At 36.4% G+C, this 24,385-nt stretch overlaps 1 protein-coding gene across 5 annotated transcripts in view; it reads left to right on the top strand.

Moving 5' to 3' along the window:
• Positions 1 to 21,968, top strand: part of camsap2a (calmodulin regulated spectrin-associated protein family, member 2a) — a 74,283-nt gene extending 52,315 nt beyond the window's left edge. For 2 of the 5 annotated variants that reach the window (XM_073936610.1, XM_005170467.6), the window contains 12 exons: positions 3,272 to 3,411; positions 10,508 to 10,598; positions 10,689 to 10,785; positions 10,886 to 10,923; positions 11,021 to 11,090; positions 11,181 to 13,209; positions 14,205 to 14,341; positions 14,425 to 14,645; positions 16,014 to 16,080; positions 17,109 to 17,221; positions 19,593 to 19,711; positions 19,781 to 21,968. In XM_073936610.1, the coding sequence (XP_073792711.1) occupies positions 3,272 to 3,411; positions 10,508 to 10,598; positions 10,689 to 10,785; positions 10,886 to 10,923; positions 11,021 to 11,090; positions 11,181 to 13,209; positions 14,205 to 14,341; positions 14,425 to 14,645; positions 16,014 to 16,080; positions 17,109 to 17,221; positions 19,593 to 19,711; positions 19,781 to 20,086 (3,428 nt within the window). In that variant the 3' untranslated portion in view covers positions 20,087 to 21,968. 5 annotated transcript variants of the gene reach the window in all.
• Positions 21,969 to 24,385: the final 2,417 nt, after the last annotated feature.

The following is a 24,385-nucleotide window of genomic DNA, read 5'->3' as shown; positions in this document are numbered from 1 at the left end:
ATAAACTGTAAACATATGCCTTAATTCTGATTTCTTGATTGGAATGTTGTTCCAGGATCAACATAGATGTTAATCCAGGAACATGTCCTACTTGCTAAAATCACAACACAGGCTCAATCTGAAAACGCACCCCTATATACATTTCTGGAGATTGTGAAAAATGTAGCCAGAAGTACATATGGCTACATTTCATTTTTTAAACAAACGCTACAGGGCGGTATGATGCTGTTCCTTTACGGGTTCATCAGCTGCCTGGATACCTCAGTATCGCTGTTACAGTTTGTCTAGTTAGCTCGCCATGTGGGCCGGTGGACTTGAGACACAGAAAGTAGATGACCATGTTGACGGGGTTCGAGTCCGCTGAAAAACGGTTCCAGAAAGCAGGTAAAACAAAAACAGAAGCCAAAAAAAAAAAAAAAAAAAAAAAAAATATATATATATATATATATATATATATATATATATATATATATATATATATATATGTATATATATATATATATATATATATATAAGTTAATAACAGGGTGATTATATGGTAAAACGTGGTAAAAATCTAGTGGATTTTGGTAAGAACAGCAGGCACAGCAGGATGCCCTAGAAATTTGAGATCTGAAAAAGCGTACACAGCAGCCTCTGGTGTGTTTGCGAAAACAAAAACTGCAAAAAAGAAAAAAAAAAAAAACGTAGCTCTAGTGACGTATTTGGTGCTCTCCAGAAGTGTATAAAGAGGTATGTTTCCAGAATGAACCTGGGTTGCAAAATCAGGTTGGCCACAAAATGCATACTGTTGTTTATTTCAATATATTATATTTTAAAATACAAATAATGACAGTATTAATGTAAATACAGCATTATTATATTTATATTTTTGCATAATTTCATAAAACATTAAATAATTTACCCTTTATATTTAATCAGTAAAGCACATTTATCACAATAATATTGTATTCATTTTAAAAATGTTATTATATTCATATTTTTGCCTAATATTTACAATAGTATACAACAGACAAATGTTTATTAATCTTTTTTAAATTCACAGAATTAGTGTATTATTTTGATGTTAAATATTATAAAATATGTTTTAATTCCAATGATTAGCATATATTACATGATATTTTCACTGTACAAAATACAATTGATAATTGATAATTAATAACAATAGAAATAATATCTTGAATTGAAAACTCAGATTGAATACTGAGTTTTGTATTATTACAAAATGAATAAAGATCAATGTTGTTGTACCATTTCATTAAAAAACATTATTTGTTATTGTCTATTTTATTATTTTTTGTAAAATGCTATAACATAACATTGTTATTTCTGTTTATCCACAATATTTATCTATCTATAAAATAATGACTTGTATTAATGATTTTATAAAAATGAGAGTAATATAAAAATTGACAATACTGATTCAAAGGTGCAGTAGGGGATCTGCCACATTGCTAACCTGTTAGCATAAATCTCTGAAAAACAGTCCCTCCTCTGTTGTCCAAAGCCACGCCTGAAAACACGAGCGCACGCACTTTAAAGATGACAGCAGAACCCTCTTTGACGTGCAGGAATTACAATCATTACTAAGCCAAACTTTCATGCTATTTCTGACCGAATATTCAGAGTAGCGGTAAACAAGATAGGGAGTGAGTCACAGGTTGCCATGGTTCAAAAATGAACCAATGTGAATATAAAACCAACTTCAGCTCAGTAAAGCAGGCTAGGCCGAATAGCTCTATTTACTGATGTTTTGTTGTTAAAGTAAATAAAAATCTACATTATTGATGCTTTAAAAAGACCTTATGAAACTTAAAAAAGTCACATCAATCTTTCATTGGGAGATTTCAGTGGCTGAACAACACTTCTGTGCAAATAACCCATTTGTAACAACATCTACATCAGCTTTGCATGACTTAAATAGTTAAAAAAAATATTACCTGTCTAAAAGAAATCCTTCAGCCATGGTGTCGTCCTTCTTCCAGCGTGGAAAAGTAACTCCAATATTGATTCAGGATTTTAAAAAGTTTTGATTCAGTGTGTTTTACTCTCTCTCTCTCTCTCTCTCTTTCTCTCTCTCTCTCTCTCAGCACGTGTATGCACAAATGGCGGATCTGCGTAAAAACAGGTGCGCAGTAGCTCAAATCTGCATTTGCTGACAGACAGTTTGAGCTACTTGTCGGAATTATAGGAAATATCGTCCCGACACTATTTAAATTGTATGAACATTTTTAGTTTTATCCCTTACCCAGAATATAAAAATACACTGGTGAACACTATGGTAAATCAGCACTGTTTATAAACGTGCTCAGTGGCGCTTGAATGTTAGCGGGAAATGGACGTTTTTAAAACTTCAGTACCGGGACAACACTATTACAGACAACACGAGGGTGTGCTGCAGAGGACTGCAGTGTTTAATCGCTCACTGGATTGCATAGGCTAAAGCGTCCCCACGGTGTTTAAACTAGTGCTATGAACTGAAGCATAGGAGGACACTAGAGCATATTACTCTTAAAGAGATTTTGATGTTGTTTGATGCTAAATTGCTTTTAATTGTTTAAATTAAACTTACTGAATGATATTAAAGTGATGTTTACATCATTTCTGCATTTTGAAATCTCTGCAACAGCTGGAGGTTTGTAGTCCACAGCATGTAACTGCAATGTTTACAGTGCTGGTCCTATACTTCCGGGTTTCTTCCCACCACAGCCTCTGGTTTCTTTAAAATGGCGGCCGCGTGAAATAAGCGTATTGGTCTATGAAGAGACTTTCAACTAGCACAACAAAAAGTTTTCTGAAGACAATCACCTACTGCACCTTTAAGGAAAAATGTAATTAATATAAGATTAATTTAGAGTTCTTATATAAGATTATATTTTATATAAGAATTGTTGTGAAACAATATATAATACTGTAAATGTATTTAATATTCATTGCAAAATCTAGATTTTCTTTTATATTTATTTATTAATTTCTGAATTATATACAATACTCCACAACTACTCACTTACATTTGTTTTCTGTGGCTTTAATCATCTAGAACTCACTGTTGATCTAATCACAGTGATGAACCAGAACAGTGAACCTGATTATCCTGGCTCTGATGGATGTATTTACATTTTATCTCCAAAGACCAACGTGAATCACATGATCGGTCATTTAAAAGCCTGTGATTAATGGTCTTCGCTGTGATTGGCTGAGCCCTGACAGATAGGCTGAATGATCTGTAACGCCTGATCAGTTTGTATCACTTTGAATCTTTGACTTGCAGACATTTGCCTGAACGAGACCATGTCGCTGGCAGACAGTCTGTACAATCTCCAGCTCATCCAGGACTTCTGCAGGGAACAGCTGAACCACTGCTGCCACTTCAGTCTGGAAGACATGCTCTACGCTCACTCTTCCATCAAAGTAAGCCTGCGCATTAAACTTTGCTTTAGATTTGGTTTTAGTTAGGAGAGTTATACATCTATAGGAGAACATTAATGGGATTGTTCACCTAAAAATGTAAATTTGGTTGTAATTAACTCATCCTTGGGCCATCCAAAAAGAATGGCAGTTGATAACTGTCACTTTATGAGTCAAAAATATGTGTACAGGCAACACAAAATTAATACTCCTGGCTTAGGATGATACATTAAGATCTTATGGAAAAAACTAAATCGATCTGTGCAAGAAATTTTACTTTATTTATTTCTTGCACAGGCTGATTTCACTTTAAAGGACTTAAACATGTATCATCATGAGCCATGGGTATTCATTTTGTGTTGCCTATATGTATATGTTTAAGTGAGGGGAAACTTCACTTTTCTTGGAAATTGTACAACTCATCTAGTGTTGAACAATTGTGTTTTAATTTACTTAAAAATTATCAAATTTTAAGTTGCAAATGGTCTAATCTGATTCAATGATCAAAGCTAAGCTAGCCATTGACCTAAATTTTTTAATCAACAAGAACCACAGTTTTAGCTAAAAATCTTTAATGTTTAAGTGAAGATATAAAAAATCTTAGATTGTTCCTGTTCCTTGAAAATTTCCTGTTTTGTCTTCCATTTTCTGCTTTTAAATGGCTAAAACATTAAATTCTTTATTTTTCTGTACACATCCTTGTGTTCCAACCTAATAAACTAAATAAGGTATTTTAATGAAACCTGACATGTTTTATCTTATTAAAATACTTTTAAAACAAAATTAGAAACAACATGGAGTTGAGTAAATGATGAAAAACGGCTCGTCTTTAGTGAACTAACCCTTTAAATAACCTTTATTCATTGCCTTCAAATTGGTGGATGTACCATTCGTTGACACATTTTTCTCACATAAACTCTTATGAAAGTATGCATTTTGGATAATAGAAAGCGAAGAGCATGAGGCTTGCTTTTAAACACTGTTTTTAGAGTCTCCCAATGGAAACAGATCCTCCATAGACTGACAGTTGACTAAAACATTCTGAGAATCACCCAGAAAATATTTCAGTATAGTAATCAAGATTTGTGAGATAAGCCAGTGTGTAGGATCTAGCGTTGTTAAAAGTATTGACTTTGGTTACCCATGTAGAGGGATGGGCAAAAATACATTAAAATGTATTTTAAAATAAAATACAAAATACCTCAATTTTAAGTGTATCAAAATAAACTACAAAATACAGCAGCCACAACATGTATGAAAAATAAAATACTGTGTTTTTGTATTTTGAAAATAATGTAAATGCAACTTGTGTTTCTCTTTAATTTTAATATAGTTTTTTGTACAATTTTCATACAGAAAGTATGAAGATGTTGAAGATGATCCCTTTAATCACTGTAAAAGTCATTTAGTGCAGATAATGAGTTGGAATAATATACTATATCACTTGATTGTGAAAATTGCCACCATGTCTTAAAAGTCTTTTAAAGCACTTGACATCTTCAATACTCAAAAAAAAAATCACGATTTCTGAAAACTACGAAAATCTCCAGTTTTAGTCATTCTATATTGTTTTGCAATTGTACTGTTCAATACACAATATAAAATATACACTGTACTGTACATGAAATATACAAAAAGACATTTACAACACTATCATAGATGTAATTACAATGTTATAACAATGCAATTACAATGCTATAACCATGTAAATACTGTGTTGTTACATAGTAATTATAATGTAGTTACATCCAAATTAAAAGTTTTGTAATTACATATGCACTGCGTATATATACATATAAATACACAAATACTGTACATGAAACATACAAAGTAACATTTAAAGTTATAAACATTATCTAGGATGTAATAACATGTAACTGCAATGTACAGACACAGTAATTTCACTCTAGATAAACGTTTGTTATTACATGTGTGCTGTGTATATTTACATATAGAGATATAAATAACCAAATGCTACACATGCAATATGCAAAGAAATATTTACATTTATAAATGTTATCTCAGACGTAACTACAATTTAACGACATAGTAATTACATCCAAACTAAAAGTTTGTAATTACATGTTACATGTGTACTGTGTATATTTATGTATAACTTTAATTTACAAATACTGTACATAAAATATACAAAAACACGTTTACATTTTTATAAATTGTCTTGGATGTAACAGCAAGAGTAGTTACAATGTAACAACACAGTAATTACATACAAGATAAAAGTTTATAATTACATATTACATATATGTGTACATTTAATAATAAACTATAAATACACACTGTACTTGAAATATTCAAAGAAACATATTGATATTATTACCTGAAATGTAATTACAATGTAACATGTATGCAAATCCAAATATGGATTGTGAGTCCCACTTTTAATTAAGTGTCCTAAACTACTATGTACTTGCATAATGTACTTAATGTGTTCATAATGTATTTGAGGACACCTGTGCTGCTCTTGAGTTGGGATAGGGGTTGGGTTATGGACTGGTTTTGTGGTGTGGGTAGGTTTAAGGGTGGGTTAAGGTGTAGGGAATGGTCAGCAGTGTATTTACAAATGTAATTAAAGAAGTTAATTACAGATGTAGTTACATACAGGTATTTAATCAAGCACAAGTACACAATAAATACATGTATTTACACAATAAGTACATTGTAAAAAACTATTCATTCCTGTGTGAGAACATATTAGTTAAGGCCACTTAATATACAATGAGACCGGATTGTGTATATTTACATAAATAACTATAAATACACAAATACAGTGCAAGAAATATGCAAAGAAACATTTACATTTATAAATATTAGCTTAGATGTAACTGCAATATATTTACAATGTAATGACAATAATTACACAGATGTACAAACATGTTTATAAATCAAAATTAAAGTTTGTAATTGCATATTACATGTACATATGTATGTATATAAGTATAAATACATACTGTACATGAAATATACAAACATGTTTGTAAATCTTGTAATTTACAATGTAATCACAATGTAAAGACATAGTGGATACATCCTAAATAAAAGTTTGTAATTACATACGTACTGTGTGTGTGTACATACATACACACACACACACACACATAATAAAGTTTATAATTACAAGTGTGCTGTAAATATTTACGTATACAACTATAAATTACCAAATACTGCACATGTAATATAAAAAAAGAAACAGTTACATTTATAAATACTAACTTGGATGTAGCTAATATGTAGTTGCAATGTAATGATACAGCAGTTGCACACAAGATAAAAGTTTGTAATTTTGTATTACATCTCTGATGTATTTACAATGTAATTACAATGTCATTACATCCAAAACCAAAGATTGTTGTTACATATCATCACCTTGGAAATATAAGGTTCTATCTGTGCTCTAAATGATTTTGAGATGTTGAGCTTCAAAGATTTGCATTCCATATAGCAAACACTATGCGCATAACAGTTCTCTTTCATACATTAACATGACAGAGACCATAAATGTCCTCTAAATGTAAATTTTCTAAACTTTCTTCAATTTGGGAGCAAACAGGGAGCAAAATGCAGATGCTTGGAAATTCTTAAAATGTAAATAACTTATACAGAAATATCACATAATGTAAATAAGTTGTCATTTAATAAGAATATGTCAATAACTCAATTTTGAAAAAAATGTCTGATAGAACCTTATAGTATTAAGGTGATGATATCTAAAAAATAAATAAATAAAACTTGAGTTGGATGTTTTGACCAGTCTGTAGACTGGACTATTCAATATTTTTGTCTCATAATGATTACTGTCAAAGTTAAGTGCACCTGCAGAACAGCTACTGGTATTTGAGACAATCAATGAAGTATTGTGGTTTATCTTATTTTCCTGTGTTATTTTGATTTACTCCTGAATCTACTTCTACTATCTGTCTGTTACTTTCTTTATATGTGATGCAAAATTTCCATCCATACTCCAAGCACTGATCAACTTCTTCAGTATTCTTCAATTTTCTAGTCTTATCTTAAGCCTTGACAAGTAACTGAGAAAGCACCAATGTAGACTTCTTACAATGTATTTTACAGTATTTAAAAAAATAAACACACAACACTAAGTTTATTTTTTCTGTATCTATTTTATAGCTTGTGCATCAAAGGGTTAAAATACATATTTGATATACATGCATCACAAATACTGCCCATCCCTGCCCATGTAGACGTGGCTTTCAAATGCTTCAGTGTCCATGTAAATATGTTTGCGCTTGGTGAACAGTGGTGAAGCAATATCCTTCAGAGCCAATCTCAGTCCTCTCAGCGCTCAAAGGTTAGCAGGAAATTGACATTTTTTTGCATTTCATTATTGAATGGTTGTAAAGTCAATACTATTGACAACCCTAGGATCTCAATAGAATCGCTTTACCAAGAAGCCTAAATGGTTCTATTAAAAAGGAATTGACTTGTTTTGTGAAATATCTCTCAAGGCCATCAAATATTTTTTTGGTTTTATAAAAACTTTTGTGTGCTACATGCTGTCAAACTGGAGCACTTTATTGCTTCTCTAGTTATCAAATGACTCCATTGATTGAGATCAGATGGAAGAGAACACTGTTTTTTCTTTTTTTCTGAATGTTATGTCGTGATGCCTTTGATCTCAAACCTCTCTGGATTGTATAGAAAGAACATCTGCTGCAAAGATTTCAGTCGTGAAGATGTTCTTGAAAGACAGGAACTGCATTAGATGGAAAGGTTTGGTTCATTGGCAGGACAATGTTGTGATGTAGTTGCCAGTCACAGCAGATTTGGAAACTTTGCCAAACATGTAAACCACAAAGAGGCCACAGTTCAAACCACTTTTACAATGGCTATTTTTTTCTGAATGCAGTGCCACTGGAATTAACACCCCAACTATTTTTGTTATTCCGCAAATAGCAGCAAAATCTCACATCATGTTGGGTTTTATTAGCACCTAGCATCCTCTGGTTAGAGGACATGAAAGCGTTTGATACAGTGCCAGACTTCAGAGTGGAATCTCAGAGAATTGAGAGCAGGTCATCGAGCTGTAACCTTGACCTAGTTTCTGTCAGCAGTAATCTAATCCCAGCTACATCCTTTTATTGAAATGTTCAGTGTGGCGAGCACATGTGCAGGAGGTGCAGGTTTGAATCTGTGATCTGTTATCATACAGACTCTATTATTTAAACAGATTAACAGCTGAACCAAAACATATACACTACCTGACAAAAGTCTGGTCGTCGATCCCAGTTGTAAGAGCAACAAATAATAACTTGACTTCTAGTTGATCATTTGGAAAAGTGGCAGAAGGAAGATTTTTCAGATTAATCTTCTGTTGAACAGCATCCCAATCATCACAAACACTGCAGAAGACCTATTGGAACCCTCATGGACCCAAGATTCTTACAGAAATCAGTCAAGTTTGGTGAAGGAAAAAAAAATGGCTTGGGGTTACATTCATTATGGGAGCATGCAAGAGATTTGCATAGTGGATGGCAACATCAACAGCCTGAGGTATCAAGACATTTGTGCTGCCCATTACATTACAAACCACAGGAGAGGGCAAATTCTTCAGCATGATAGCGCTCCTTCTTAAACTTCAGCCTTCATATCAAATTTCCTGAAAGCAAATAAGGTCAAGGTGCTTCAGGATTGACCAGCCCAGTCACCAGGCATAAACATTATTAAGTATGTTTGCTTACTGTCCTAATTAAATAATTAAAAATCAAGGCATAATCATATTTTATTTTGGTAAAATAAGCGTAATCTAGAGGCCTTTGCCACTTCTGATACCAAGTGATCAACTTAAAGTCAAATTATTATTTGTTGTTCCTAAAACTTGGAAAAGCGACAAGACTTTTGTCAGGTAGTGTATTTTTGTAGAATTTTGAGGAATCCATTCCATTTAAGGGTTAACACTTTAAATTGAAGTTGCTAATTGAAAGAAACATTTACATCCCATAAAACTACAGATAAGCCTGCTAATAATACATTCACGCCTTGTGTGTGAATAAGTAGGTAGACAGGCAGATGGGGGAGACGACGCATGTGCCAAACACCTTCTGCCCTCTCAACCACTCCATACATTTCCATTTATGTATTTGGCAGACGCTTTTATCCAAAGGATGTCTTGGATTATTTGAGTAGTAAATGTTTTTAATCATTGAGTTACATGCAATAGATGTGGCTTTGTGTGGGATCTGCACTCGCCTATAAAGAGCGCAAGGACTCGTGGTTGAAAGTCAATTAAAATGCTGAGGTAATGTCTTCTGGGAGTGGCCTCTGATAATTGCTGCTGTTACCCTGTGCCTTTAAACTGCTAGATGCAATTTCTGCTGAGTGGGAATAGCGTATCAGAGGCATTTTTCATCATGTCAGGTACGCTCCATGAATTCAAGGTCACATGGATATTGCGGTCGTAGTATAATGAGGCATGAGATGTTGGTTGTAGCATCAAAAGCATAAAAATGTTGTATGTACTCTATGTTATATAATACCTTACTTTCTTACTCCAAGAGCCATTTATATCAAAGTTGATATTTAGCCGTACAATATTGGTGTTTCATAGCATTTAGTTTTTATAAGGTATGTTGTTAGCCCAACGCTCAACCCCCCAATCTGGAGGACCAGGACATACACACAAACACTACAGACAAATTAGCTTACCTAATTCACCCAGCGCATGTCTTTGGACTGTGGGGGAAACCAGAGCACCCGGAGGTAACCCACGTGAACACATGGGAGAACATGCAAATTCCACACAGAAATACTAACTGACTCAGGTTGGGGCTCGAACCAGCGTCCTTCGTGCTGTGAGGTGACAGCGCTACCCACTGCGTCATCATGTCACCCAATATAATAGCTTAGCCTCCCCTATATATGCCATACAATTAAAATATGATGGAAAATCTATTGTCTCCTATTGGTGTCTGTTCATGCATGTCTTGCATGTAGAGGATTGCAGAGACATCTTGTGGGAGATGAGGAATATTGCACTTATTGTCCACCTACCTTGTATGTCTTTCCTTGTCATTTTTGATGAGACACTAACTTTACTCTTTTGTTTATTTATTTATTTTACCAGAATAACTATCTTGTGTTTATGGCTGAGCTCTTCTGGTGGTTCGAGGTTGTTAAGCCGCCATTCGTTCAGCCTCAGGTGTTGGACACTGAAGGTAACCTATATTTAGAATAGAATGTTTCCCCCCAGAAATAATTGTGGTCTTTATATTTGCATATTGACACTTGTGTATTACGATTATTAGCACCAGCCCCTTCACTGAAAGATCTGCCACCCATGCCCATCTCTAAAGTCACAAAGAGAAGTTTTATGGAAAGACCTCCTAGTCCAGATAGACCAAGGTAGATCAAAAATCACTTACAAAAACTTCCCCCTTATGCTTTATTTAGTTCAAATGTCAATGTATTAACATAGTATTGATATTAATATTCTTTGTTTAAGTCTCCCCCTTCGACCTCAACCACAGACTTCAGGCTCAAGTGAGTACAAAGTCCTCAAAGATAATTTGTTGACAACAATAATACCAAACTGAAATAGGTTCAGCGCTATAAATGCTTATGTATGTATGCTGTACAGGTGAGATCAAGAGATCAACCTCAATGTCATTTGTGGAGAGCTTCATGGGCACCTGGCCCAAGGAGAAGAAGTAAGTTTTAGTGCATCTCCTTATTAACACTTAAATGCACAGACTTTTAATTTACATGCCATTAAAAACCATAATATCTTATTTCTTTAGATCTCCTGCTCAGGGAGTGTCCTTTGAAATCCCATTTGATGAAGACAGTAACAACAAAACAACTACTGGCCGAGGGATGACTCGGTCTGTCAGTACTGAAGGGTTTGGTTTCAAGATGCCCCATGGAACCAGAGGCATAAAGAGAAACCTGTCCTTTCAGCCTGTCAATGGCAAGAACATGGGCATTGAGGAGGAAGGCTGTCCTGACACCCTGTCAGAAAATCATAACAGCCGTCTAAATGGCTCAGGGCCACCTAGCATTGAAGAGGCCCTTGAGATCATCCACAACTCAGAGAAAAAATCACAGAGCCCCAGGGCCCATTTGCCCAGTGAAGGCTTCTTTCTTCACCTTCAGAGTAAAAGTGAATTTAACCCCAAAGCAAAGGATAGTCAGCTAGATTCAGTATCAGAATCATCCAAAGGGGTCGCTAGCACGTCCACCACTGAAGTAGACACTGGCATTCATGTGCGGACAGAGGACATCCAAGAGACACTCGACGAGGACTCATCCCTAAGGGATTGTACTGTCAGCATGGAGTTTGACATGGATCAAGACTTTGAGGCGAGAGCTTCTCGTAGCCAGGGCTCTACAAGCCCATGTCCCAGCAGCCTTAGTGCCAAGTCCCCTGCAGGAAGTATCCCAACTCCTGCTTTTACACCTGGGATTAAGTTGACCAGCTTTGCTGAGCAGAAATTACGCAAACTGAATCCGAACACAGAAACCAAAGGTGCTCCTTTCCAAGGCACAACACCAGATGGGTCAGATCTCGCCATTCCTCACTCCGTCTCTTGGGCTCCTTCTCCTGAAATCAGCCCTGCGCATCAACCGTCCAAGGACCCAGCTCAGGCCATGGCTGCAGAAATGGTGCAGCTGCGCATGAGACTGGAAGAGAAGCGTCGAGCCATTGAGGCCCAAAAGAAGAAAGTGGAGGCAGCCTTTACCCGACACCGTCAAAAGATGGGCCGCAGTGCTTTCCTCACAGTTGTCAAGAGGAAAGGAGTAGATGGAGCGTCACTATCTCAAGAGGACACTCCCACCTCAGAGGAGAGCAAAACACCAGTGGGGACACCCCAACCCGTCAAGTCTCCGCTGAAGTCTGCTGGTGAGGACGGCACATCTGAGGCAGACCTGATGGAATACACACGCTCCATTGAGAAGCTCAATGCTTCTCTAAGCTTCCTGCAGACTGAGATGCAGCGACTGGCCCAACAGCAGGAGGTAATCATGCAGATGCGGGAGCAACAAGCTTGGGTTGTGTCACCACATCAGCCTTCACCACAAAAGCAGGTACGAGAGCTCAGAGGGAGTGGGGCGCGCTCTTCAGGGTCTCCCTCACCTGCAGATTCTCCTAGAGCCACACACCGTTCCCCTACTAATCTGAAGAGGAAGTCTGCCTCTTTCCACTCCAAGACACCAAGAACACCAAGACCCAGTGAGCTAAAGATTGCTCCCTTTAATAGAGTTTTGACCGTCCCACAGTCAGTAGACAGCATACCACGCCTAAGAAGATTCTCCCCATCTCAGCCCATGTCCTGCTCATTTTCATATATGGGAAACGAGAAGAAACCATTATCAACAGCTGACAAAGACATTGAACAAGGTCTTGAGGCATTGTCAATTGAATGTTCTTCTGATACTATCACCTCCCCAACCAAAGAAACCCAACAGGCTGTAACTGATGACACTGACCTGCATGCTAAAAAGGCAGAAGATGTAGAAGAGGAGAGCAGGAAGGACATCAAGCAAACAGAAAAAAGGGAAAAGCTAAAGAAGCCAAAAACTGACATTAAGCCTGCAGTAGAATCTACCGTTTCTGAGGTTTTGTCGCAGATTGTAATGGAGACCGTTATTGTCACTCCCACAGAGCCATTTGACATTGCCCATCAGACCAATAAAAATCTGATTGAGGTCCCACTTTCTGTTTTGAAACCACTGGAAGGAAAGGCATTAGAAGAGGAAGTGGAGAAGGAGGCCTCTGGGGAAAATCAGGATGATGATCAGAAAGCGTGCTGTGGATTCTTCTTCAAGGTAGAGAATAATCCTGTAGATAAATCTTATGATTAAACACAGATTGTGACTACTTGGTGGCGAATGTGAACTCAAGTGTCAGTATTATTACTCTTACTAATTTGAATGCAAGTTAAGTTTAGCTAATAATAATTCCTGAAATGTTTATTAGAGCATACTCATTTAAGTACAGCTGCCTTGAACCGTGCCAAAGGGCAACTGTCCCCCCTCCCCTCTCCCGATGGCCCGCACACACACTGCATCTTTATCTTACAAGTCAGGGCATGCTTCCGTCATCGATAATGGAACTGGTCAGTAGGTAGGAAGAGAAGCACTCTCGCTTCATACAGTGGCGATTGGTTTAGTTTTATCGTTTTAGTTGTTTGGAATGCAGTGGCACGCAGTCAAATATTTTGGCAAACAGATCCACAAATTTTTACGCTCATAAATAATCATAAAAGTCATCGTGTTGCAGGTATAAGGAGGTTTGCTGAACGTGCAAGTGACGTGCAGATAGCAGTTTGCATTTTTAAACTATGACAATTCGTGTTTATTGAAAAGTCAGAATGATTAATAAATCTCTACGAAACAGTCCTTTAAAACTGACGTTGCGTCTTCAGTTTCAGGCTCAGAAGCTTTGCATTCACACCACAAACGTACCACGCCAAAGCCCAACTGAACCGTGCCTGGGCTCGATTTGAAGCACTCACGCTTGTCTAAGGAACCTATAAAAGCGTCTAGTCACAGTTCGGATAGAATAGTGTAAGTGCACCTTTGAAATGTGCAGTCATAGAAAGAGGTTACCTCAGGACAGTTTGCTGGAAAATGCAGCTGTCTTATCCAGGTCAAACTAAATCTGAGGCAAAGAAATAATTTATGATGCTAGCTTTCTGCAGGGACTCTGAGCAGTGTAGCTTATTTAGCTTATCAAGACTAGTCACATCAGCAACAGTAAGACAACAGAGATGATTGATTGATTGATTGATATAATTTTTATAATGTGTTTATGTTGTCAGGATGATATGAAGGAAGAGGACAGCATGGCCATGAAGCGAGCAGCACTTCTGGAGAAAAGGCTGAGAAGAGAACGGGAAAGCCAGCAGAGAAAACAGCAGCTGGAGGCAGAGCATGAGCAGAAGAAAGAGGAGGCTAGGTAAGAGCCAGCTCAGCTGTCAATCAAAGAGTCTAAACTCTTGCCCCCTAATTCTGAACTCTAATATATGTTTTTCTCCACAGGTTAAAAGCAGAGGAAGAACGCCTGAAGAAAGAAGAAGAAAAGGCTCGGCGAGAATTTATAAAGCAGGAATACTTGAGGAGGAAACAACTGAAACTGATGGAGGACATGGACACGCTTGTCAAACCGCGGCCTACAGGAGCAAAGCAAAGAAAACCACGGCCTAAGTCCATCCATAGAGATGTGATGGAGTCCCCTAGGACTCCTGTCAGGGCCACAGCAGGTAGAGGGTGACCCCCTACTGGCATAGCCCAGTACTGCATGCTTTGTGCTACTCTCAAGCCTTTCCTTTTCCAGCTCGTCTGCATTTCCTTCTAACTTTACTTGCTCAAAATGTCTTCCATTCTAACCAGTTTACATATTGTCTGACTAATCTAACAAAGCAGTTCTAATTCCAATCACAATCACAATCTGTCTCAAATTCTTTCTTTTTGATACAACCAGCTGTACAAAATATTAAAGTTGTAGTACTATATGACTATATCTCCACAGTCATATTGGGGTGATATAAACACAACAAGTCTCTTTGTTGAAGTTTCCTGGCATTAAAATAGGATCAAAATCCCTCCCATTTTAAGGCCCACTGCAACGTGACGTATGAGTTCGGTTTTCCTGCCCACCGAATTGATTGACAGCAGTGTATTAACTTGTCTCTGTAGTGACGCGTATAATCATGTCAACAAGACAGGACGTGTGCAAAGCAACCGGGATAAAAAGATCTGTTGAGCGCTTTGTGATCGTCAGTTATCATCAAATGTGATCAAGAATGAGTTTTACAACTTTAAAGCGTTTTTAAAACAGTTCATGTTTGTAATGAATTACAGTGATTTTACCTTCTTTATCACCACAGCCACATGTCTGTACAACTATGTAATATAATAAAAAACTAAATATATAAAACATATATAAAAAAAAATAACAAAAACATAATATAACGGATATCCATACAGCAGTAGATATTAATGTGTATCCTGTCACATTTGCTGTGCAAAAACAGTTTAAAGTAAAACACGTTCACTGCGTGTGTGTGTGTGTGTGTGTGTGTGTGTGTGTGTGTGTGTGTGTGTGTGTGTGTGTGTGTGTGTGTGTGTGTGTGTGTGTATGTGTGTGTGTGCATGAACTTTGTAACGACATTGTGTGTGACTCATCATTGCAGAAAGGCTTGAATTAACTCCACAACAAATACATCAAATAATCATTGGGAAAGTTCTTACTGTAGTATTTTTCTCAAACGTTACGTGAGATCTGCTACCTTCACGTCTGTCAATGTGCTGTTTATCTGATGCAGCTGAGGCGGAGATTGAGGCACACTCTGACAGACACAATGTTCTGAAAGGTTTAATAAATAATCTGATGGGTGTTTTGAGCTGAAATTTAACAGACACATTCTGAAGACACAAAAGTCTTCTCTGAAATCTTGAACAAGGGGTAAAATGGTTGCCCTTTAAAGAAGTTTGCAAGATCATTGCAGAGAGCTGTACTGTTATGAGGGTAACACAAAGTTCAGTGGGCTTGCTGTTGTCTTGTGTAACTGTGGGTCCTGTCCCGTTTTGTGTTTTGAATGCAGGTTCACGACCTCGTGTTTTTTCAGTTTCTAGCCTGTCTCTGGCTTCTCTTGGAGATAATGACAGCGTCAACTCCGATAAGAAAACACCCAGGTAAGAGCCAGTTAGGCAAAAAGAATATTTATTTCCTGTTTCCCAGCAATTGTATATATTTCTGCAACTTTACTGTACAATACTAACCTCGTATTCTTGAATCTTCTGTATTTTTTTCCTTCATATTCTTGAATGTTCTTGCTTCTTAGAAGCAATAGCTTAGCATCTGGCAGTCTTTTCTTCTTTTTGAACTCTCCTCGTGTGAGAAATAGAAGGTCAGTCGTAGTCGGATAAGAATCTTTGTGCTTCAATCTTCTGTTCAAGAAGATCATCCTATTTTGCTTTGAGTTCGGCAGCGACACGAGGAATGATCCCCATCTTTGAGCAATAAAAGATGGCTACTGTAGTTCACCCATCACTGCTTTTTTGGTTTTATTTTTGTCATTATTAAACTAGCAGATGTTATAATTCACTAACTGGCACTGAATGGCACTGAAACAAAAACTACAATAAAGATCTGCACTTCACGCTCTTGTCAGAAGCTTTTAAAAGATACAAATTATTAAACACCATAATATTTTGTTGTAATATTAACATATAAATATATGAAGTTTGCATGTTCTCCCCGTGTTTCCTTTTGGTGCTCCGGTTTCCACCACAAGTCCAAAGACATGTGGTATAGGTCAATTGAATAAGCTAAATTGTCCGTAGTGTATGTTTGTAAATGGGAGCATATGGATGTTACCCAGTGATTGGGTTGCAGCTGATAGGACATCCGCTGTGTAAAACACATGCTGGATAAGTTGATTCATTCCACTGTGGCGACCCTAGATTAATAAAGGGGCTAAGCCGAAAAGAAAATGAATAAACAAATGAAAAATGTCATATTAAAACTATTGTTGGTTTTTCATCTGACGCTGATTACAATTACATATAAATAACTAATCTAATCTAAACATGGTTATGATTAAGAACTTAAATTCAGTCACCAAGTCCTCACTGCCTGATTTTGCATGAGAGCAGGAGTTGTTAAATATATCATCACTGTTCCTTGTCAAAGTTTGACAGAGTTTATTATGTCATCCCAGTAGGCCTGACTCAGCAGACGGATGCCTGTCGCCCACCCGCAGCCGTAACGGAGAGAAAGACTGGGAGAACGGTTCAACCACATCATCCCTGACATCCAACACTGAATACACTGGTAACAAACAGTCTTAACTGTATTTGAATGCTGCAGTTCCACCTCCAGACCACCAGAGGGAGGTCAATGCCTGTATGTTAATTCTGAGCATTACTCTCTACGTTTAAGCTTTTCTAAGCACCTGTACACTTCGATTAAGTAATTTTGACAAATATAATTTCATCATATTATATTTGAAATATAATATGAATATGAATAATATGAAAAAAAGCACACAATTTACATATGACCATGAAAGGAGATCAGAAAACTTAAAAAAAGTAGCAGATTTTAGTTGATTTCCAATAATGTTACCTACATGTAACTTACTCTTGTTTTAGGAGTTAAGGTCTTTGCATACTGAAGTCCGAAATTTTCGTAAGCTTTTTTTTTGTATTCGAAAAATTTGTAATTAATCCATTCCTAAAAATTTGAAACATTTACAACTCATTTCAACCAGTAATACTTACTTCTCCTCTCTCTTCGCCAAAATAGAAAAAGAAAGAGGAATAGGCTACATATTGTGTTCATCCAATATTGCAGAGATGAAGGAGAGTCCTCCTTGTAAGCCTCAAAGATCTGCGCTGGATTATTTCCAAATGCAAAGTTTATTTCATTCAAAGCTTTCTGAAGTGTGATACGCACATCAATATGGCAGCATTTTTTTTGACACTGTATAACAATAATGAATATTTTTACAGTACTGTGATGGTTTAGAGTTGGGATAGGGGTAGACGTTAATAAAATACAATAAATGGGAAATTTAATAAATAACATAAATCATTTTCGTTAACTTTCAGCCGCAGCCATATCTGATCTAGCAAGAAACCAATGCAATGGACCGTGGTGGACTATAAGGCTTCTAGTTTTCTATTATAATGTCTATGGGGCAGTATGTCAAATGTAGAGACACACACCCTAAACAGCAGCAGGTGCGCAAGTCACTGAATACAGCATATATGGCTTCTCAACGCCACATTTTATTTTATATTATGCACTGTGTTTGTCATAAAGTTATCTGGCTCAAGTAATGGCATTTAGCTTTTTGCTTGTACGGTGGCTCTGAGCTGTCAAAAAACCCATCTCAAAGCACTTTCTCCGATGCGATAAACGGAACAAACCAATACGATTGACACAACGTGAGGTTAAACTTATTTTTTAATGTGCGAAAATTAATTTGTATTCAGTGTGCCATAACATTTAGTTTACTGGTGTACTTGCTATTTGGTATACTCGGACTTCAGGGACACTGGGTGTTTAGTTTTTTCTGAAACTTAAGTAGCTCAAACTCACTCATTTTGAGGCGGGACCAGTGCAACAACTTTAATCATGTACACAAGTCAAAACTTTCCATCTGGAGCTTTTTTGCTTGACTCAACACTTGTAAACACTCGCTCTTACGGGTTCCCCCGGCTCTCTGTCCCGCCCACACTTGTGCTACCAAGCCAATCAATCACAGAGTTTGCACTACTCAGCGTTTTGTTGCGATGTGCGAGTCAGCGTCAGCCACGGCGAGGGCTGTGGGACCATGTGCAGGCTGTGCCGGAGCATACGCGTGCGCTTGACGCAGAAGTAGAAATCAGCCTGAAGTTCCTATAAATGAGTTCCTATAACTACTGTGTATGAAAGGCCCTTTTTCATTAGAATCAGGACTGATAGGAAAACTATGTGGTTGTTTATAAATTTAATCGCTGTAAAATTAAGCTTATGATTTCAGAAGGTAAAGTTTAAATCCTGCTAGCGTGCTTCAGCATCACATCCCATGATATCTAAGAATTAGGGTTAATAGATAGACAGTAGGGGGTCTTGTGTGCTTGTCTGAATGCATTCGTCCACAGGAGTGTTAAGACCATGAAATGCCTTAATATCAGGTGTAACCCCGGCTTTATGACCAAACTTTTTACCATCTGATTGTTAATTGGTGACGTATCGGTAACATCTGAAATACTGTTTCCGGGTTCAAATCGCTGCACATTTGATTTGAGAAAATATTTGTTTATGGCCACTTTTTAGTTTTATCACACATTAAAGTGAATTTTATATAAAATGATAGTGTACACATCAGTCTCTGGACTTTCTGCATCGAAAATACCATCATTTTAACAATTTATAAAAAATTTATCACTTTCTGGCCATTGGATATTAGGAATGGATATATATATATATGTATGTATGTATGTATGTATATATTGTGTTCGTGATTTTCGAAAGTATTATATCCCTTTGTAAACGCTTATTACTACTTAACAAGTGCATAATTACACCTGAATACAATATAATTAAATTAAATTAACTTTGTGGGCTCCCTCTAGAGGATTGGAGGGTGAACAGCAGTCTCAGATGATACAGTGGCTTTATATTTTATTATAACTTCTCAATTTCTTTCCTGCAGGTCCTAAATTATACAAAGAGCCCAGTGCAAAGTCCAACAAGCATATAATTCAGAATGCTTTGGCACATTGCTGTTTGGCTGGCAAAGTCAACGAGGGACAGAAAAACAAGATTTTGGAGGTAAGCATACTGTTTTTGTGTATACATTTCTGTGTAATTAAAAGTGCTGATCATATTTGTTTTCTCAAGGAAATGGAGAAATCAGGGGCCAACAACTTCCTGATCCTGTTTCGGGATTCCGGCTGCCAGTTTCGCTCTCTCTACATGTACTGCCCCGAAGCAGAGGAGATCAACAAGTTGGCCGGCATTGGTCCTAAAACCATCTCGCGCAAGATGATCGACGGCCTCTACAAGTACAACTCAGACAGGAAGCAGTTCAGCCAAATTCCAGCCAAGACCATGTCGGCAAGCGTCGATGCCATAACCATCCACAGCCACCTGTGGCAGACCAAAAAACCAGGAACGCCCAAGAAAGTAGCGGCTGTCAAGTCCTAGTGTTTCTCAGCATGGGACATACACTATCTCAATGCACTTGTTTGTACATACTCAAATCCTGCGACACTTTTTACACTCTTCCGTCAGTTGTTGTTCGGACACACACACGTTTGCGAAAAAAAAATTATGCACAACTGGAATGTAAAAACTCTACGGGATGGATCAAACTCCCAAATCTTTTTTGGCAGTTTTACTGCACCGCATACATGTCGATTTTATTTAAACGTGCCAAAAGATTAAGGAAAATATTGAAAGTTTGTCATGTGTGACCTGTTACTTTAATTTGGGACACTAACGCACTGAATGTTCTTAGTTTGTACAGAAATCTCGCACATATGTTAACGTGTGGCCTTATGTTGCTTTATTTTTGTTGGTTTTAATTGATTTCGTTTTTAACAACTGTCCTGACACGATTGTACGGCTGCTTATGGAAAGTTTCTCACATAGCTTGTAGCTTGTGATCCGGAAGGTTCCTGTTGTATATACACTGCCTGACAAAAGTCTTGTTGTCAATCCCAGTTTTTCGCAACTTGACTTCTAGTTGATCATTTGAAAAAGTAGCAGAAGCTAGATTTTTCAGATTAATCATTTGTTGAACTGCATCCCAATCATCACAAATACTGCAGAAGACCTATTGGAACCTGCATGGACCCAAGATTCTCACTGAAATCAGTCAAGTTTGGTGAAGGAAAAATCATGGTTTGGGGTTACATTCAGTATTGAGCCGTGCGAGAGATCTGCAGAGTGGATGGCAGCATCAACAGCCTGAGGTATCAAGACATTTGTGCTGCCCAAAGCACAGGAGAGGCCAAATTCTTCAGCAGGATAGCGCTCCTTCTCATACTTCAGCTTCCACATCAAAGTTCCTGAAAACAAAGAAGGTCAAGGTGCTAAAAGATTGGCCAGCCCAGTTACCAGACATGAACATTATTGAGCATGTCTGGGGTAAGATGAAGGAGGAGGTATTGAAGATGAATCCAAAGACTCTTGATGAACTCTGGGAGTCCTGCATGAATGCTTTCTTTGCCATTCCAGATGACTTCATAATTTGAGTCATTGCAGAGCTGTATAAATGCAGCTGTCCAAGCTCATGGGAGTCATACACAATGTTAATTCTTTTTCCTCTGCAGCAAGACTTTATATTCTATACTGTACATTATTTCAGTTAAGTGAAAAGACTTTTGTCTAAGCAAAGTCAGACCTTACTGTCTTAATTAAATAGTTAAAAATCAAGGCATGATCATATTTTATTTTGGTAAACTTAGTGTAATCTAGAGGCCTTTGTCTTTCATATAAGCCACTTCTGATACCAAATGATCAACTAGAAGTCAAGTTATGATATGTTGTTCTTAAAACTCAGATAGACGGCAATACTTTTGTTAGGTAGCGTATTATACATCAACCAGTGTGCTAATGTGCAGTGAGTGGTATTGTTTGCAGGTCGAACCCACGTTCAATGGGTTTCAATATTATCTAATGGCATTGATTCACAGCAGGATTGTGAATTTGTTTCATTTGATTTCGTTCCAATATGTGTATGTGCTTTTTTATATATATATATATATATTGTTGTTTTTTTTGACCGACTGAAGGAAATGTTCAGCATATTGATCTATTTAATCAGTATTTATCTTTCATAAAAGGTCTTAAATAAGACGAGTGGTTTTGTTACATTAGTTTAAAACTAAATGTGTGGATTATGCTGGACTGAATTGTTATGGTATGTGTCCATGGATGACTCCAGGATCATGTGCTGGAGTAATAATCATGTTCTGAATACTTTTGTACTGTTAATTAGGGTTGTGTTGTTGACTGATCTCGAGAAGAGTGTTTGCCAGTTTCAGATCACAAAGAAGTATTAAAAGCAGTTTGCCAAATGGTATATTTTTAGAGCCATTTCCATGTATTGTGACTGAGGGCTACATAGTTTGATTGGTAAATTATTTTACATAATAATAATAATTAATAATATTTTGGCTTAAGACCTCAATCATGCCACGTTTTGTGCGCCTAGAGCTTTCTGAAAATTTAGGACATTTTGGTTTTTAATCTGTAAGCATTCGCCCTTAATGTGTGACCACTTTCATTAATGTTTCATTTAGAAAGAATAGAGAAAATTGGCTATTATCATGTTTTGGTGAGTTTTTGGGCAAAAAAAATTTAACAGTGTACCAAAGTGTTAAATGGCTCATACCAAGCAGCTTGGTAAACAACATTTTTTTATACCTGCGAAATATACTCAAGAAAACATTCGACAATTCAAAATTTCGATGTTAATGGTGCAAATTTGGCCACAACTTCAATCATCTTAAGGCAGAATGTGGTTTTATACGGGTAGAGGCTTTTGTTGCCTGACAGAAACAGCCTTTCTTTTGTGTCCTTTATTTCAGCAGGAATAAATGTACAAAACAACAAACAAACAAACAAAAAAAAAAAAGATTTTTGGTGCTTGCCTCCTGCAACATGAACTTACTCACCTGTTCTCCCATACAAACGTTTACTTAGTGTTAATGTATCAGTGTTTGGACCAGGAAATAATCCGCACAGGCCTGAAAACACAGTAGCTGATATCTTACATCCATTAGAAAAGGTACTACCGGATCTTATTTGGACGTTTCTAGCATCAAACGAGGGTTATTTAACTGTAAATGAGCACGATAGAAAAGTGTACAGTGTGTGTTTTCTGATCTCTCCAGCACGTCTCTCTCTCTCTCTCTCTCTCTCTCTCTCTCTCTTATTTTCTTTTCTTTCAGGCGCTGTGCTGTCATATTAAGTAACATGTTCGATTTCAATTGCATTCAATAAATTCCGCATGGCCTCATGTGCAGCTTTCTGATTATTGTTCATCATTGATGAATTCTTATTGTAGGAATGTATGCAACAACGGGGGCTCAGTGGTTCCAGTCCTGTCTAGACCAGTTTGCACTTCTCTGTGGAGACTGCATGTTCTCCCCTATTAATTAGTTAGTTAGTTAGATAGTGAAATAATTAGTTAGTATGTTAGTTAAATAGTTAGTTAGGTAAATAATTAGTAAGTTAGTTAGCCAGTTAGTTAAATAGTTAATTAGTTAGGTAGATATTGCAATAGTTAGTTAAATATTTACTTAGTTAAATAGTTAGTTAAATGGTAACTAGTTTATTCGTTAGTTAAATAGTTTAGTTATCTAGTTAGTTAAATATTTAGTTAGTAAAATAGTTAATTAGTTGAATAGTTAAATAGTTAGCTATTTCAATGGTTAGTTAAATTGTAACTTGGTGAAATAGTTAGTTGAATATTGAGTTAAATGGGTAAATAGTTAAACAATTAGTTATATAGTTAGTTAAATATTTAGTTAATTAGTTAAATAGTTAGCTATTTAAAGTTAAATAGTTACTTAGTTAAATAGTTGGTAATTTAGTTAGTTAAATAGTAAGTTAGTAAGTAAGTAAAGTAGTTGGTTGAATAGTAAGTTAATAGTTAGACAGTTAAATAGTTCTTTAGCAAGTTAATTGAATAGTTAAATAGTTGGTTAGTAGTGAGTTAGTTGGTAAGTTAGTAAAATAGTAAGTTAGTTTGTTAGTAAGTTAGTTAAATCAATAGTTAGCTAATAGTTAAATAGTTAGTTAGTTAATTAGTTAAATGAGAACTAAAACTAGCAGTCTCTAGATATTAGTCCACATTAGTATTCATGAGTGCTAAAATAATTGTATATTCAATTCGTTTCGAGGGCTTTTTAAAGAATCTCTCTTGAATATAACTGTGTGTCCTGTCAAGAGAAAAAATGCAAGTCCATTGATGCAGTAAGTTTTTTTGTAGGTTTTTAAAAGAAATATTGTGAATGTTTTAGAATTGCCATTACGTGTAATTATTAATAATAAACATTAAATAAGTCAATAAAAGCACATGAATAACTAATGGCTTGAAATAACGAGTATTTCACAATATGAAAATAGTTTGATGTCGTACAATGAATATAATTTACCTCAGATTTTGAAAATGATTCACAGGCAAATGAACGTTCAAACTGTGAACTCTGTGTTAACTATCAAGTGCATTTCATAATGAAGAATGCATGTGGCAGTAAGTATGTATTGTGAATAATGCTTAAACTGTTAAATTGTAATAAATATTTCATCGTTTACTTACTTAGTTCGTCGCAGCAGAAATGTGCTTGCAGAAAAAGAGCTCTACAGAGCCCACACGCTCTTCTTATTGGCTGAAATGTATTAATTCCTGAATACTTTTAAACTCACCAGTTCCTGATGTTAATTAAACATTTATAGACATTCATAAAGTCTTATATATTATTATATATTCAT

This window comes from Danio rerio, chromosome 22, assembly GCF_049306965.1.
Source record: "Danio rerio strain Tuebingen ecotype United States chromosome 22, GRCz12tu, whole genome shotgun sequence".
Lineage (NCBI taxonomy): Eukaryota > Metazoa > Chordata > Actinopteri > Cypriniformes > Danionidae > Danio > Danio rerio.
This window is presented reverse-complemented; position numbering and strand designations above follow the sequence as displayed.